General features: G+C 31.4%; 1 protein-coding gene across 1 annotated transcript in view; it reads left to right on the forward strand.

The window, feature by feature from the left end:
• The window catches only part of LOC114333649 (follistatin-related protein 5-like), a 523,352-nt gene that overhangs the window by 443,368 nt on the left and 61,698 nt on the right, over positions 1-18,286 (forward strand). The window contains exon 8 of the mRNA XM_050651204.1: positions 13,469-13,601. Within this exon, the coding sequence (XP_050507161.1) occupies positions 13,469-13,601 (133 nt within the window). The remainder of the gene's footprint in view (positions 1-13,468; positions 13,602-18,286) is intronic.

The raw sequence follows: 18,286 nt of genomic DNA on the forward strand, positions 1-18,286 counted from the left end.
AGTTAAACGTTTTAGAGTTATAAATAATTTAAAACTGAAAAAAACGAAAAATGACGATTTGAAAGGTTCAAAAACACAAGTAAAAAAATAATTTTTGAAATTACAAAGTACCTAAATTCAAGATCAAACCTTCTTCTATTAGACACCTATAAGAATTCTTGGCAAGTTTTATTCTAAAATATTGTTTTTTTTTTTAATTATTAATGAAGCGCATTAGCCCATATGAGAGAACGGGCGATCGGGCTGCATTAACAACTAAAAAATAATATTTTAAAATAAAACAATGCCAAATTACTTATCGTTAACGGATAAAACAAAGCTTGAACTTGAATTTATGCACTTCGTAGTTTCAAAAAATAATATTTTTTACTTGTGTTTTTGAACCTAGAAAATCGTCATTTTTCGATTTTTTTCATTTTTAAATTGTTTATAACTCGGAAACGATTAACTTTAGAAGAAAATTACAAAAGACCTTTTTTGTTCACAATGATCCAAGGAACCTAAAATAATGTCTACCCGGGCCAAAAAAATTGATTTTTATAAATCGTTTAATTTTTTTTTATAAATGTAGTAATAACCCCGAAATTATGGCATTTAGGTATAGGGAATATCATATAAAAAATAATCAGTATCCCTTAGGAATTCCTAAACCCAAAAAATATACAGGGTATTTCATTTGAAATAAGAAAGTTCATTAGATTTCCTAAACGGAATAGTTCATAATCGGAAAGATTTGACAACAATGTAATTACCCCTATAATATCGGCCGCATTAAAAGACCCTCACCCAGCAAAATCCATAAGAATCTTTCCAGCGGTTCCGAGAAATTACGGTGTTGCCAGACTTTTTCGCAACCCTGTATGTATGCCTTGTATTCCGTATTTAGTCCTTTGACCCTGATTTTTGTCTGTGTTGGTGCCGATGTCTTGGGTGTGAAGTATTTCGTGATTATTCTTATTTTAATAATACTCCAAGGTCTTAAAGACTATGGTCGCTACCTACATCTGCATACAACATAATCTAACATGGATCTTTTTCAAGGGTGTCATTGAATGTATACTAAATATAATTATTGGTGTTGGTCTTTGTGGTCAAAAATGTGTTGTTTATTTTAAGTTTGTTATTGGTGGAGAATATCATCAGTTATCCATATTTGTTTTTAACATTCTCGTTATGTTGCCTATTATTCGAGCGAGAAAATTATCAAGTGTTATCATCTTTCCTCTGCCTTGGTCTGCTACTTGTAGTTCGTTATAAAATGTTTCCCTTGATGTTGTATGAGATTTCTTACTTTTCAGACCAGATGATTTTCAAGTCTTTCTTCACCATTATTATCTTTACTGTTACAATCTTTTCTGATACGTATTGAAATCCTTTTATATCATTTTGGTGTATTAGTAAGACTGAACCTTCATTGTTCCTGTTTTCTTTTGCTACTCTGCTGTAGATTATTATATATGCATCTACTTTTTATTTCCATTTTTCTTTCTTTTCTGTTTTTTTGTAAAGCGCATATGAGTATCTGTTTCTCTTTCAGCATTTGGGATATTTCTTGGCCTCTAGTGTTGAGCGATCTGATGTTTCATGTAGTAACTTTCATCTGGGTTTTCGATATTTTTCCCTTGTATTTATTTCTTGCCGTGGTCGTCTTCATATTTTCTTGAAATAAACTGATATACTTCGTCATATACTTCGTCATATACTTCGTCATATACTTCGTCATATACTTCGTATATAACCTTCGTCATTGATCAATAATATTATTTGTGTTAATGCCTTTGTTATTATTAGGGAGCGGATTTATATGCGATCAATTTTGATGAAATATGCGCATATATATGCGGTAAAAAATTACGAAATATGCGCAAGATATGCACAAAAATTCAAAAAATGCGCATTTCGAGAAACCACAAATTTTCTGTTCTATTCTAAGGGGTTCTTTTATAGGGGGGGCGGCAATCTTATTTATTATCTTTCAAATAAAATCATTTTTTTATAATATATGCAATTTATTCACAGTTTTTACAAAAACTGCTACCAATAGTTACCTATTTAAAATAAAACAATAATATCACTATAAATATATTTTTATCCTCGATTATAATTCACTACAATGTATTTTTCCAAATTCTTTACGAGGAAACATATTCTTTGATTAGATAGAATATTTTATAACTTGAAAAACTCCTTTCAACATCAATAGAAGTAATTGGGGCGTATTTAAAATAACTTGTTAATTTCCGTTAGAAAATTGTAAAACTATGGTTAAAGGTGTAAATTCTCTGAACAATTGGAGGAACTCTGAACAATGAACTCTGAACAAACGGAGGATTTAAAAGAATCACCAGAATTATAGGTAGGTACCTACTAAATATAATAAAAGTAAATAAAATTCGGATTTCCGGGTAAACCATCCTTCATCACTTTAACATCCTACAATCATTTTATAACGGGTTACCAGAAGCACTATAAGTACTTTGTGTAAAGATCGGGTATTTTCTAAGAAAAAATGAAAAGCAGTGAATGAGCCGTCCTCTTCAGGTAGTTCTCGAATTAATAGATACGACAGCCTGTGCGGGGAAATATTTTGTGTTGAATTAAAAAATTAAAACTTGTTTTTGGACTTAAATGTTTTTAAATAGGCACAAAATATGCATGTTTTTTTAAAATATGCAAAATTTAGTAAAGTTCTCAAATATGCGTAATATGCATTTAATATGCATTTAGCATAAAATCCGCTCCCTAGTTATTATATTAATTTTAAAAATGAATAACAATTTTCAATTTCGTTGCAATACGAAACTACAGCCGCATCACTATTCCAGTTCAATCAGAAAGTGCAGCAAGCACCTCTACCGGTTTCGAAACTTATTAGTCTCTCATCAGGAGGCACATATGCCGCTCTCTCTGACCCAACGAGGACAAACCCCGGCGTGCAGTCACGAATTGCAACGAACGAAATGGCAGGGATGCCCTAGCGGCAACTGCTATCAAAAAACTAAGTTTTCAATCTAATAGCACATAAAACAACACAAAAATGTCATTCTACATCCTACCAGACTGAAAACATATATTAATTTTGTCTGAAGATGTCTTAAGCGACGTCTTAATCCTATCTCTTTCAGGTATCATTATTCTGATCTTCTCTGTGCTTTGACATCTAAAATGATTTTTTGTTTTTTGTTTTTTTTTTGCCAATAAATAAATTGCTATAACTCTCGTCTCCAGGTATATTTGATGACAGCAAATTTAAAACGTTTACGACGAGCGATATTCGTGGCAGACTATAGAAGTAGTAAAAAACTTTATATGAAAAAGTTTAATCACAAAACATCCTTCAAACTTTTGGCGATAAACAGCAACGACAAAACACTAACCGATGATTATCATAAATATGGATATAAACCGGTGCTTGATGAAATGTCGCGATATAATATTATACAGTTACCATTTAATGCGGAATTCCAGGGTTGGCTTTAGTTAGACTGATTCTATTTTCGCTGTGTTAGACTCACGAAGTTTAAAATTTGATAAAGACAAATCCTAAATTGCAAATTTATAGACCCACTTCTGATGTATATGTTACCGGCCAAACCCGATTTCAGGATAAACGCGTTAGGATAAACTGGTTTGGCCTAGGCAAAACTAGTTTGTCCTAAACGCGATAGGATAAACGATTTATATTTTTTAAACGATAATGATTAGTCGTTAAAACTAATGGATAATTGGTAATATAAACAATCATAATATAATAAAAAATCAGTGTTTTTTTATAAAAGCAATAATTTTACCTCAATTATAAAAATTATGATTTATTTCTTCATGAAGTGCTTTGGTGACACTTAAAATAATTGCGGAGTATCATTGCCTTCTTGCACTTGCATTTGTTTGTGGAACAGTTTATTTATGTTACAGCTAAATTTGACAAAACCTGGTCCTGATCCAGCTTAATTTGACAAAACCTTGTCCTGATCCAGCTGAATCTATCGTAGTTGCAACCCTTAACGATATTTTAGAGCCTTAGTTTATATCAGCTACCTCTCAAAAAGTTTAATGGCAAATGTCGAATTCTGATCTGAAAAAAGAAATTATCAAATGCATTTGGAACAAAAAATGTTCCACAAACAAGATGCAAGTGCAATAAGTCAATGATACTTCGCAATTCTAAGTGTCACCAAAGCATTCCATGGAAAAATAAATATACAGTGATGAGCACGCCAATAACCGGCAAAATAGCTCAAAGATGGAAAACATAATAAATTGTGAAACAAAAAGAGATGAAACTAGTGGAAGGGGAAATTATCGCTATAAACGTATTAATTAACATTACATTACATACTTTAGATGTCTGTGACAGGAGTAATTTATAAAATTCTACTGTCACAGTGACAGTTGTCATACTCCTTTGATACGTCTAAAGGTGGGTAACTATAATTTCCACCTCCACTAGTTTCATCTCTTTTTGTTTCGCAATGTATTATGTTTTTCATCTTTTGAGCTATTTTTCCAGTTATTAGCGTGCTCATCACTGTATTTATAATAATTGAGGTATAATAAGTATTGCTTTTATAAAAAAAAACACTGATTATTTTTTATAATATGATTGATTGTATTACCAAGAATTGTTCATTAGTTTTACCGGCAAATTATTATCGTTTTAATAAAAATAAGTATTTTTCAATTACAGGGTGTTTTATTCCGTTTAAATATCTATTTATTTTGGCTTTGTAGGTATTATTATAGTTTATCCTAAAATCGGTTTGGCCAGTAACATATATACAAGAGCAATATAATTTATATATTTAGTCTTAAAGACCACCTTCTTCTTCTGTTCCTTAGTCTTCTTCGCACTTATTTCTGTCCATCGTGTCTTCCTTATTTAAACCTTTCTCTCTCAAGTCTCCTACAACATAGTTCTTCTACCTTTTCTTTGGTTTCATCTACCTCTCTTTCCATCAACTTCTAACGGGTCTATCCTTCATCAAAACTAGTTCTAATTTGTATGTCTGGCCAAACCATTGCAGCTTTTATTTTTGAACCTTAGACTGTAGACACCTCGGTTCTTTCCCTAGTCATGTGGTTTCTGATCTTATTCTTTCTGGTCCACCATAAAATTTTCATTTCATCTATCTCCTTTTTCTTAACTGCTTCGTAATATTTAATGAACACGTTGCCTACCATAATTGTAAAAAAAGTGAAGCTCTACGGCCACGTGTCTCCCGTTTCTATGTTTTTGAGACAACCACGGTGTGTCACGCGGCTGTTATCAACAACAACATGAGACACAACATTTGTGTCTCATGGTAGCCAACGTATTAACAGTGTTTTTCGTCCATTGCACTCCCCCTTTTTTTAATGCTTAGTTTCGCCTATTCATCGGATACTTAGACGGAACCTAGCACCAAATAATATTCGCTCATCCGAAAGAAAAATGTCACAACTCAAAAAACAACTGTAATTTAACTGTATCTTAATCTTAATTTAACTGTAAGCTTTAAACGATAACTGCTAGAAAACTACTAGATTAATAGCGACGAATATGGATAAGTGAATATTTCTATTTATTCCGCAAGAAGCAAAACCAAAAAAACTATGATAGGTATCTGATTTAAAAATAAAAATGTTTTTTAGTTATGTCACTTTTATTGTAAAAGATTGGTTACTTTTTTAAAAATTAATGAAAAATATCTAGGACATTTCTCTAAATGCAACGGTTTTCGTGATAAACAACGATACGTTCGTGTCGAACGTCAGAGCATAACCTCAAAGTGGCATTGTTCTGGAATAAAAATACTCATGTTACTACCAAATGAATAATGACACTACCGCCATCTTACCAAGTTAGGACTAAACATCTAAGCGACACTTTTCCTGCTAAAAGTATACGATTTTTGGAGTCATTTTAACAAGATAACTGTAGCTATACATTTTTTGAGTTGTGTCACTTTTCTTCAGGACGAGCAGTATCTGCTTATCATGGTTCCATGACATCTCGTAACGCGACTGTTCGTAACCGGGCAAATGGTAACGGACAATTCGTAACAGCGACAGTTCGTAACGGCGACACTTCGTAACGGAGACAGTTCGTAACTATACAAATTGGTCACGGACAATTCATAACGTCCAAATTGAATTATTCTGTTTATTTTTGATTACGTGGAAAGTAACTATTATTACAGTTATAAAAAATGAAATTATGTTTTTCGATTGAACGAATCAATATCAGGATAAACATATTTAAGACATTTCATATTTTTAAGATATTTAATAAGGTAATAATTATAATCTTTCCTTTACAAAATGTTTATTTAGAAAGTTAGGAACGTCTAAAGACGGTTGTCGGCTTAAAAATTTCATGAATTACTTTATTATTCCTTTGTCTAGGTATATACAAATTTAAGGAACATTAAGAGGGATAAACTTTTAAAAATATTATTTAAAGTTTTTATGTATTTAAATATTTGTTTGTGTTTAAAAACTTTTAATATATTCTGAAACACGAAATATAAAATGTGTTAAACATGTTCATGCGGGTATTGATACGTTAAATTGATAAACATAATTTCAATTATACCTCTAACATTAACAGCTAGTTTCTACGTTAACAAAAATGAATAGAATAATTCGATTTTGACGTTACGAATTGTCCGTTACGAATTTGTATAGTTAGGAACTTTCGAACTGTAGTCGTTACGAGTTGTCCGTTACCACTTGTCCGGTTACGAATTGTCACGTTACGAGATGTCTGGTCATTGTGATAATAATATGCGTTTTTATTGACTCATCAATAACGATTCATTGCAAATATGTACAGTGGAACCTCGATAACTCGGATTAATCAGGACCGCGGCCGATCCGGGTTATCGAAAATCCGGGTTAGCCGGAGAATATGGTAAAAGTTAATAAAGTACGGTATACTTACAGATAAACTCCGTGATAATTGAAATAACATGAAATATATATGCACAGTAACTGACATCTAAATTGTTAAAAACACGCAAACACAAACCTAAGCAAACGGAAGCGAACAATACAAGACTCTGTACTACACACAATACAGTCACAATCGGAACGATGTTATGTTATTTAAGAACAGTGAAAACTAAGACCATTGTATAAATAAAAAAAATTTTTTTAAGAAACGCTTTTTTTAGTTACGAATGACTAAAATTAAAAATATTATAAAAAAATTAACTAAAAAGCAAAAAATAAAAAAAAAAATTGAAAAAATCTAACACATCCGTCAAAGAAAAGCGTGGCGCGTGTTCATCGAATAAACGGTTTTCGCCCCCACTCTTTTGTTTAACGAATGTGTTAGATTTTTTCAAGATTTTTTCAATTTTTTTTTATTTTTTGCTTTTTGGTTGATTTTTTTATAATATTTTTAATTTTAGTCACTCGTAACTAAAGAATAGCGTTTCTTAAAAAAATTTTCTTCATATTGTTTTATTTTTTACTTTTTAGTCTTACACTTTTCAAACATTAAAATATATCGTCATGTTTATTAAAATATGTATAAAACATATGATGTACTAACATGAAAAGTAGTCGGAATCGGCAAAAAATGTTAAGCTTTATTGTTTATTAATGAAGCATAACGTAAACAACCAACGTAAAAAGTGAAATTATGTATTGTTCATATCATTAGCTATACAATCCGTAAAAGTTTCCAGTTTTTACATTGTAAAAAACAAGAGAATTTAAGCGATTTCCATTAAAATCGTTTAAAAAATTATTTAAACAATTAATAAACATGAAAAAAAATTTTTTATTGACTATTCGTGTATTGTTCCCGCGAATGCATATGTCTGCAAATTTTCATTAATTTGCATTGAAGAAAAGGCAGTCAAATTAACGTCTAAAGATTTGACGCACACTATTGAACTAAATAAAAGCGTTTAAAAAGAAATTTTTAAGTAGTCTTTTATCTTTTTTAACCAATGCTAAGACAGTTTGAAATAAATAAAGGAATACTACAGGTGCCTTTTGTTTCCGATAATCCGAGTCAATGTACGTGGCTCTGCCGCCGTGTGCCATGAATCATTTTTATTATCGTATAGTTCAAATTACACAAATACACATTATCTCTCAAATATTATATTACATACATTTTTATTGTTAAAATATTTGTCTGATGAAAATGGGTCCGGGTTAGCCGGACTTCCGGGTTATCGGAAGCCGACTTATCGGGGTTATACTGTATCACTATTTCTTTTTACTAGCAATATTTCCTTACATACATTTCGTCTATCACTCTTGTATACGCCTGAGATGTATTGTTTCAGCCTTTCTAATCTCCTGTAGGATTGTAATAAATGCTTGTGCTGTTGGTTAAGTTATGACTTTTTTATTATTAAAGCCGCCCGTGTATTTGGTAATATGTGCACGTCTCCTTTGAGCGTTTCTGGAGCATATGAAAGCGTGTTTATTATTATTTTTCTTCTTGTAAATGAAGACGAGAGAGTAATTTTTTCTTTTCGCTCTATTCGTGCTTTTTTATCTACGTAAACGAGGTTTTTGTTTCACGAAATTGTAAAACTGTTCTTTTTTAATGTTAGGAAATGAGAAAGAATGTGAAACATCGATTATATAAATATGTATAATTGTTATCGTAGGTTTACTGATTCGACTTTCGACTACTATTAAATCATTATTATTTTTCCAACTTTCTGTTAAGTTACACTGATGACATCTAATACTTCTTTGGTATTTATAGTTCTGTTGGTGACTATTTTTTAATCAATCATCGGTCTTTGACCTCTTTTTCGGTAGCACATTCCTAAATATTCATTCCAGTGCAGTTCTCATCAGATTGGTTATACCCAATGACACTAGTGCCTCAATATATTATATGTATATTTTGTCAATCTCTCACTTTATTATATTACTGTTATAGTTGTTTGTTAATTTTAGTTTTGATGTAGTTGTTCATAGTTTTTTTCATGTCTGTAGTTTTTAGCTTGTAGTTTTTGTTAAATAAAGACTAAGTCTAATCGTAACATAGGGGGTCCAGTGGGCAATTTTAGCTCACTGTGATTTGGTGGTGGTATTATAGGTTTTTTGGGTCGCTGAATCCAATGGAGGTGATCGGGAAGCCCAAATATGGTGCGTTTAATTGGTATTAACAAATAATGGTAAAATTAGGTAATTTTCAGGAATTATTAGAAACCCTGTTATTCTATTGATAGTGTTAAAGTCTTCTCTGGTGTATTTTTGGTCGCTGAATCGAATGCGACTAGTCGCGAGTACTCAAAATATGTTCTTATTTTGTTAATAACAAAATAATTGTTTTTTCGCCGAAAAGCTCGAAATAATGCGCTATCTACAGCAAGTTTGTAGTCTTTTTCAAAGTATTTTAATGCGCTAAGTCGATTGCCACTAATCCTGATTCCTGATAGCTTAAACCTCGTTTCGACTTTGTCATTTTATTAATTAATTATGTTAATTAAATTATTGCAAAAATAACGGTTTATAGTACGTTCACTCACGGTTTTTGCTCTAAATAAAAAAAACACCTGGATTGACATTAAATTTGGCATACACGTAGCTAACATATCAAGCAAAACAAGTGATGGTATGCTTTTACCCTGGGGTGAGTTTCACCCCGTTTCGGCGGATGCTCATGAAGACTAAAAGGGACAAAATCAGGAATTACTTGATAAGGGAAATACCCGGGGTGACTACAGTCTCAAAAAACATGCAAGAACAAAGACTGAAATGGTCTGGTCACGTCATACGTAGAAATGCTAACAAGCCAGGCGCTGGTTCAAAGTAATGCCATTTTGGTATATCTCATTATTTATCTTTTCTCTTACGCCTCGGCGTCAATTTTTTTTAAATTCCATTTTTACTGAACTGGTTTAATTTGAAACATTTGATAGTTTTCATCCCCCTCTTTCCAAAATTCGTTATCGATATTACAGAACCGATCTATAAACGATTTAGTTTGTTAAACCACAATACGATTTCACATTTGTTTCCAACAAAGTAAAACTCATACAATGGCAATGCAAGGGCATAATCAGTAGAGTGCACCGTTTTGGTCTGAATAATCAACCCGTGAAAATGATGAATAAATTAAACAGCGAAAGGGCGTGGATATACATATTGTACGTATATTTACAAACGTTGCGGAATTGACATAATAGCGATGGCAAATTAGACAACTACTGAAAAATATATATCTAACTATGGCTACTAAAAGCATAAAAGTGTTCTAAATAATAGACGATTGAGTTTATAGAAAATCGGTACATAGCAAATGCATATCCAGATGCCAAACCCAATTTATACTGCAATAAATATATACATATATGGTCCAGAAAGCCATCGCGCCATATTCTGATTCGGATTTTTTGTACAATGTTACTTAATTTACCCTTTAACAAATTTGCATGTTGCCAGGTCCAAAAGTAAATCAAAAATTTTTTAAACGTTTTTTTTTGTTTTTTTCCGGAAATTATTTTTTTGCATCGAACAAAGTTTTTTTAGATTTTCTGGATCATTCCAAACAAAAAAGATCTTTAGTGACATTTCTGTAAAGTTGATAGTTTTTGACATATAAGCGATTAAAAATTTAAAAATTGCGAAATCAGCCATTTTTAACCTTCAAAAACTATGTGAAAAACTGAAAATTTCAATGTTGCCAGTGTAGGTAGATAGTCTTTAAACATCGATTGATGAAATCCCAAATAGGTTTTTGTAATACAATATTGAAAATCCCATTGTTTTTTAAATGCTAATCAAGCGGGTGCGACACTATTTTCAACCGTTGCATGTATTGTAATATGCGTTAATATATTATGTGCGGAAAAATATGCAATGGCTTGGTATTGTTTTCACCATCTTGCTTGAAAAGTTCTCCTTTTAACAAATTTTTCATGTTGCCAGGATCAAAAGGCAGTCAAAAATTTTTTGAAAAGTTTTTTTTTTGTTTTTTCCTAAAACTAAATTTTTTGGCATAAAACAAATATTTTTTAGGTTTTTTGAATCATTCCAAATAGAAAAGATCTCCAGTGACTAAAAATTGCAAAATCGGCCCTTTTAACCCTCAAAAACTATGTGAGAAACCAAAAATTTCAATGATACCAAGGTACGTAGATATTCTATGAGCATCGATTGATGAAATCCCGAAAAGCTTTTTGCAATACAATATCGAAAACCCCTTTGTTTTTTTAATTGCTAATCAAGCGGGCGCGACACTATTTTCAACCGTTGCATGTAGATGTAATCGGAAAACATGAAGTTTAAAAAAAATTGCCTAAAAAATTTTTTGACCAATTCTTGACTCCGGCAAGATGTAAATTTGTAAATATTGAACCTTTTCAAGCAAGGTGAAAAAAAATTTAATCAATATTTTTCCGCATATTACATATACATGCAACGGTTGAAAATAGTGTCGCGCCCGTTTGATTAGCAATTAAAAACAAAGGAGTTTTCGATATTGTATTGCAAAAAACTCTTCGGGATTTCATTAATCGATGTTTAAAGAATATCTACCTACCTTGACAACATTGAAATTTTCAGTTTTTCACATAGTTTATGAGGGTTAAAATGTCTGATTTCGCAATTTTTAAATTTTTAATCGCTTACATGTCAAAAACTATCAACTTTAGAGAAAAGTCACTAAACCTTTTCTGTTTGGAATGATGCAAAAAAACTAAAAAAACTCTATTCGATGCCAAAAAAAAAATAATTTTAAAATAAAAACAAAAAAACGTTTAAAAAATTTTTGACTCACTTTTGGACCTGGCAACATGCAAATTTGTTAAAAGGAGTCCTTTTTGAGTAAGATTGTGCAAAAAATCCGAATCAGAATATTTTTCCTAGCGGATGCGCAGTGGCTTTCTGGACTAAATAAGATTCACTAATTCCGAAAAACACTTTCTACATCTAAGCTTTAATAGTACAATATACAAGGTATTGCGATTTTTGTTGGCCGGTGATTTGATTTTTGTCTTATCTATATTTTCTATCTGTCCATCTTATATTTTCTGTTTTATTTATGAACAATTAGGAACTTTATTAATACATAATTTATCACAATAACTTTTTATGTTTTATAATTTTAATTTGTATTAAAGATTTTAAAAATCTTAATTAATAATAGAGCATATTGCCTTTAAGTTTTTTTAATAATATACCAATTTGACGTAAAGGAAAAATTTTTGAAAAATATAGTTACAAGTGGGCAAACAAATCTGAAACAGCCAAAGTCAGACCGATCGAAAACTTTGGTTATGCAACGTTGTCAGGTCAATCGGGTTTGAAAGATTTTTCGTTTTTTATTTATTTATTATCCGTTTCACAGTAAAATTGTCCAATGTAGTGTCCTATTTTTCACGACACTTGTAATATTCATGTTTGTTAAAAAATATTAAATGCATTCTAAATGAACAAGTATTCGACGATTTTATCCGGAAATGTCAAAAAACCACTGAATTTGTGCGCAATGCATTTTAAATATGCATGGCAAATTATTCGGAAAGCGAGGTATAGGGAAAAGAAGAATATCATGGTTAAAGAACCTCATGAAATGGTTCCCCACAACAACAACTAATCTATTTAAAGAATCAGTTAATAAAATAATTATAGCCACAGCGATTGCCAATATTTGAAACGAATAGGTACCAAAAGAAGAAGAAGAAGAAGCATTTTAAATGGATGTTTACTCTTTCCACCAACGCGTTCAACTGAAGTCCTCTCTACTTGATTTGCTACCTGAGTGACCTTCAGAGATATGTCGGTACAACTGTAGTTTTCATTTTTAGTGTGTAATGTATTCACTAGATGGCGCTCAACACACATAAAGGTGAAATTAATCACCAAAAACTGTGGATTTGACGTCCTTCACCAAATAATATCAATCCTAATACATAAAATTGCAGAAAGTAAGAACTTAGGTACATGTATGGTTAGTGTGACCAACTAGTCCGAAATATCCGGGACATGGCCCGAATTACTAAGTCGTGTTCAGGCGTCCCAGACAAGGTTTCCATGCGATCCAAATTTTCAACGTTTTGGTAAAATTTTGATTTTAAATTTTATTCTTCTATCGAATTCACATCGAATTGAATTGGTGGGACGAAAAAAAAATAAACACTTGCCAGCGTGTAATACTAATACCACATCCAAAATTTCCTTTTTTTTTAGAACGATTTGCGGATTGGAGTTCGGAACGTCAAAAGCTAACAAAAATGTAATTATCATCACAACCAATTGTGCCTTAATCCCATCAAAAATATTATTGTCAACTGAAAAATGTGAAATAATCAATAAAATGATGATAATAAAGTTTAATATTTAAAGTTAAAAAAATGGCCCGACTTTCATTGAAAAATCCCAGATTTTAGGTATTTTTTACAGCCTTGTCCCGAATTCGACTTAATTGGAGTTGGTCACACTATGTATGGTTCAAAATCTACAATAATTTTCTTCTAAATTTTAACGATAATTTTTGCATTTCTAGATGTACATTCAAGAACGACTGGAGACCCTTAGTAGGGGTTGTTCGTTGTCTGATATGATTCTATACGATGACACAGACCACGATGGAAAACTAAGTATCAACGAGTTTTATGTGGCGTTCAGCAAACTATATAGTAAGTATCTCTTTAACATTAGCCATTTATATTTAAAATTATAATGTATATGTGAGGAATGACTCTAAACCAATTTTATTTCTCATATATTATATCAACTAAGATGTCTTAGTGCTAACTTACAGTTGAAAGTCCCATGGTGTCACGTCAGGTGAACAAGTTGGATGGTTTAAGTTACTGGTGTCAAATATATGATAAAAATATATTATATATTATTTGTTAATACCTTTAGTTCTTATATTAGCAGGAATTCTTAGAATACGTTATAAAGATTTTAATTTGTTTTATAACAACATTGAACAAATTAACAACGCTCTCTTCAAAGCTTCGTTTTGTTCACTCACTTTTTTTCGGTCGTTCCTTTTGCCGCAGCCCCTAAAACCATAGACATATATAGTGGGTGATCATATTATTAGAGCCACTTCAGAAAATTTTACTTCTGTTTAATACAGGGTTTATAAGTTTTTTCTTTATACGGTCCACGTTGCCTCTGAAATTTTAGAAATTAATGCTATGTTTCTGTTGTATAAGTTAAGTTAAGTTATTAAGTTTCTGTTACATATAAAGTTTTTATTTGTGCTCCTTGGTGAGATGTCTTTGGCTTTTCCCATGGTATTCTGGTACCACTAGTAGTGCAGTCACTGGAGGTGGACATGAGCTATTACCTCCGATTTCGTTGAACCTCCATCGATTTCCATGAAAATTGGTGAGTGGTTAGAGGATATCTCAAAGAACAAAGGTGACATGGTGCCAACTTGCGCTTTTACCCTGGGGGTAGATGCCACCCCTTCTCGGGGGTGAAAATTATTTTATTGAAAATAACCCCATAATTCGATAGAGGGACAAATTCTAAGCAAAATTTATTATATAAAGTTATTAAAATAAATGAAAACTTTTTGAGTTATTGAAGATCAAAAATTTTAATTTTCCTTGAGAAAAATGCGTGTTTTTAACCGATTTTTCATCAATAACTCAAAAATTATAAGTTTTTAAAAAAAGTTATTATTACTAAAATTGAAGCTAATAAGAAATAAAATAAACCTTTTACTAAAAAAACCTTTTAGTGTTAAATAAAAGTGAGTTATAGATAATTGAATATATATTTTTTCCGCGAGTAAAAAAATCTAAGTATTCAAGCTGAAATAACGGAAAAATGATGCATTTTATAACATAAACTTATTAAACATTTGTCAAAGTATTTAAAAATATGTATCAAATTAGCCCCCGAACATGTTGATAGCATTAAAATTTATGCACCAAAATTTTTTCAAAATTTATCTTTTAAAAATTTTTCCAAAAAGTGTTATTGTTTTTTTTAAACTCCGTGTATTTTCACGATATCAGGTTTATCTAAAAACCGTTTGAATGTTAATTCTAAGTGCTATTTTAACCACGGTTAATTTAATCTTTTAGACAACTTACTTTTTTTTAAATAAAAGGTTAAATGGCCCCTTTTGCGTGGTTTTCACAGCAAAATTTAAGATTTAAACGTTTCTATCTCGGTTATTTTTTATCCTATGGAAATAGTAAGACAGGTATAATATTTGACACCAAAAAAACTAAAATTTGGTTACATTTAATTTTTTACGTATATTGAGTATTTTTGGAGTTATTATCAAAAGAATATGAAAATTATAATAATATTAAAAATTATGAATTTTTTAAATTATATCTTTTTTTCAAAAATATGTATTCTAAACCGGTCAAATTTATTGAAATCATCACCTATGCCAATATAAAGAAGTTCTTGTAAGGATTACTATAAATTTTAATTTTTGTGGAAATGGCGTATGTTTTATTTTTCACTTTTTCCTAAAAAATTCGAGAGGGTTCTTTTATTTTCATCATAACTTGCTTAATTTTGACGGTATTAACTTGTTCTGAAGCTCGTTTAATAGGTATTCCGAAGTATGTTCATAAATGATTAGTAGGTATATTTTATACATTGCATCGTTTTCCCGTTATTTAAGCTTGAATACTTAGATTTGAGTACTCGTCGAAAAAAATACATATTCAATTGCCAATAACTCACTTTTATCTAACATTAGTTTAGTGCTTTAAGTGAGTATTGTATTCAGCTTTTTATTTTCATCAATTTCAGTGATAATAACTATTTTGTAAAAGCTTATAGTTTTTGAGTTATATGTGAAAAACCAATTCAAAACATGCATTTTTTTACGAAAAAATAAAATCTTTGGTCTTTAATAACTCAAAAAGTATTGATTTATATTAATAACTTCATATAAAAAATTTTGCTTACAATTTGTCCCTCTATCGATTTATGGTACTATTTTTAATAAAATAATTTTCACCCACGAGAAGGGGTATCATCCACCCCTAGGGTAAAAGCGCAAGTTGGCATCATGTTACCTTTGTTCCTTGAGGTATCCTCTAATTACTCACCAATTTTCATGAAAATCGATGGAGGTTCAACGAAATCGGAGGTGAAAACCTTCAGTGACTCCACTATAGTGTAACGAACGTGCAATGTTTAAATTCAAAAAAAATAATATAAGACTGTCAGAATATGACTAGAGATCAGTGTAAACTCTCAAAGTTTATTATTTATAACTCTAAACCCCCATCATACAAAATAATAGGCACATGAGTTGCAAGCTAGGCTGGGCAGCACTGACAAACAATGGCATCTGAGTCACGCATTGCCACAGAAGCGTGTGTAAAAATTGTCAGACCATTTATTGCACTTTCACAAAGTGTAGCAAGACAGTCAAATGTAAACAAACGCATTAATATATTAGACAGCTCAATTATATACCCTTTCTCTAAAACATTGAATTTTATTAGGTGGATCTAATAATTTGATCACCCACTGTAATACCTAGCCTGCGCGCTGCAATCTAAAACCGTTTCCCCAATGCGACAGAGACGACAGATTACGCTTAGACCTTCCATCTCTTTCGAAATACCAAACAATCCCCAGTGGGAAAGTGGTCTTGGTCTATAAAACCTACTCATTAGAAAGTGAAGTATGTCTGTGCCGTATACGCTGCGAGCTAGTAGGTAGAGGGGATAATTATATATTCGCGAGCGCCAGTAGTGACAAGTGTGTAAACCTTTACTGGAAATTTGCTTTTTAACGTTCTGCATTAAGAGTTGCATATTATAGCTTTTAAATGTCTCACGAAAGTTGTTGTATTAAAGAGTGTCGAAATACTGGTTACAATAGTAACTGTGTATTCTACAACTTTCCTGTTGCTAAGCATAAGGTGATTCAACGACAAAAATGGATTGATGCAATTAGAAGAAAGTAAGTAAACACAGTTTTAATTTTAAAACGGTAGAAAAATTTGAGCTAAAGGATCAGTTAGCACACTCTCGAATTTTGACGGTTTCAATTTTACAATCTAATCCTGAATCAAAATTTGAATGCGTGAAATAACGACCAATCACAGCAAACGTAGGATACTGTTAACTGTCATTCATAAGTTAATATTTAAGAAGTATTATACTATAATTATATTAAATTATTATACTTTTGTGCAGAATAAATTTTTTCTAATATTAGTTGTCAACATAAACGTCAAAACGATAAGCAAAATCTTAAAATAATCGTAATGAATAATAAATTCTGTACTTACTGCTATTAATTATCGATTACAATCCAATTACTTCTTTACGTTGTAAATATTACACGATAAGAATTAAATAATAAGTTTAAAACAACTATTATTTTCTTTTCTACTGTCCTCTTTAAAATTCCGGCCGAAATAGGAACACTAGTCAACCGTTAGATGGCGATAGCAGCCATACCAGCGAAACTCACAGAGTATAGGCAACACTTTTTTCTTTCTAGAAAATTTCCGGTAAAAGTTATATACTAGTAATCCTGTAGGTAGGTGGCGATACCAGCGAAGCTCGGAGCGGATACTCATTTATAGATTACAGATTGTTTCAATACTTTTATTTCTTTTTCAAATTCTAGGTTGATTAAGGCATGTATCTTCCTTAAGTTCTTCATAATCATATTTAAACCAGTAAAAGAACAATTCAAAATCTATTCTCTTGACAAATTTCTAGGTTATAGAAAATGAATTTATCTTCTTCTTCTTATTCTTCTTCTTCTTCTTTTTGTATAGACATGACTCTGTATGTTTTTTCAATGTGCCTCTAGTAAGTTGTAGTTCCATCATTTTCGTGGTCTTCCCACTGATCGTCTTCCTATTGGGGAACCGTCTCTCGCTGTCCTGACTATCCTATTTGTTGTCATTCGGCTTATGTGGCCATTCCATTCTATTCTTCTGTTTCTTACCCAGTTATTAATGTTATCCACCTTGTATCTCCGTCGTATATCTGTACTTCTAGCTCTGTCCCATAGAGTCTTACCATCGATTTTTCAAAGGGTTTTCATCTCCGCTGTTTCGTGCAATCTTTTTGTCCTCTCTCTGTCGGGTCGTGTTTCTGCCGCGTATGCCATGATTGGTCTGATGACTGTTTTGTAAATTCTGCCTTTCATTTCTTTTCCGATATTTTTATTTTTTCATATTGTGTCATTCAGGCAACCTGCGACTCTGTTTGCTCTATTCACTTGACCTTCCACCTGTTTTCAGCCCTCTGTAGCTATCCTGACTATCCTATTTGTTGTCATTCGGCTTATGTGGCCATTCCATTCTATTCTTCTGTTTCTTATCCAGTTATTAATGTTATCCACCTTGTATCTCCGTCGT

Source organism: Diabrotica virgifera, chromosome 5, assembly GCF_917563875.1.
Source record: "Diabrotica virgifera virgifera chromosome 5, PGI_DIABVI_V3a".
NCBI classification, from domain to species: domain Eukaryota; kingdom Metazoa; phylum Arthropoda; class Insecta; order Coleoptera; family Chrysomelidae; genus Diabrotica; species Diabrotica virgifera.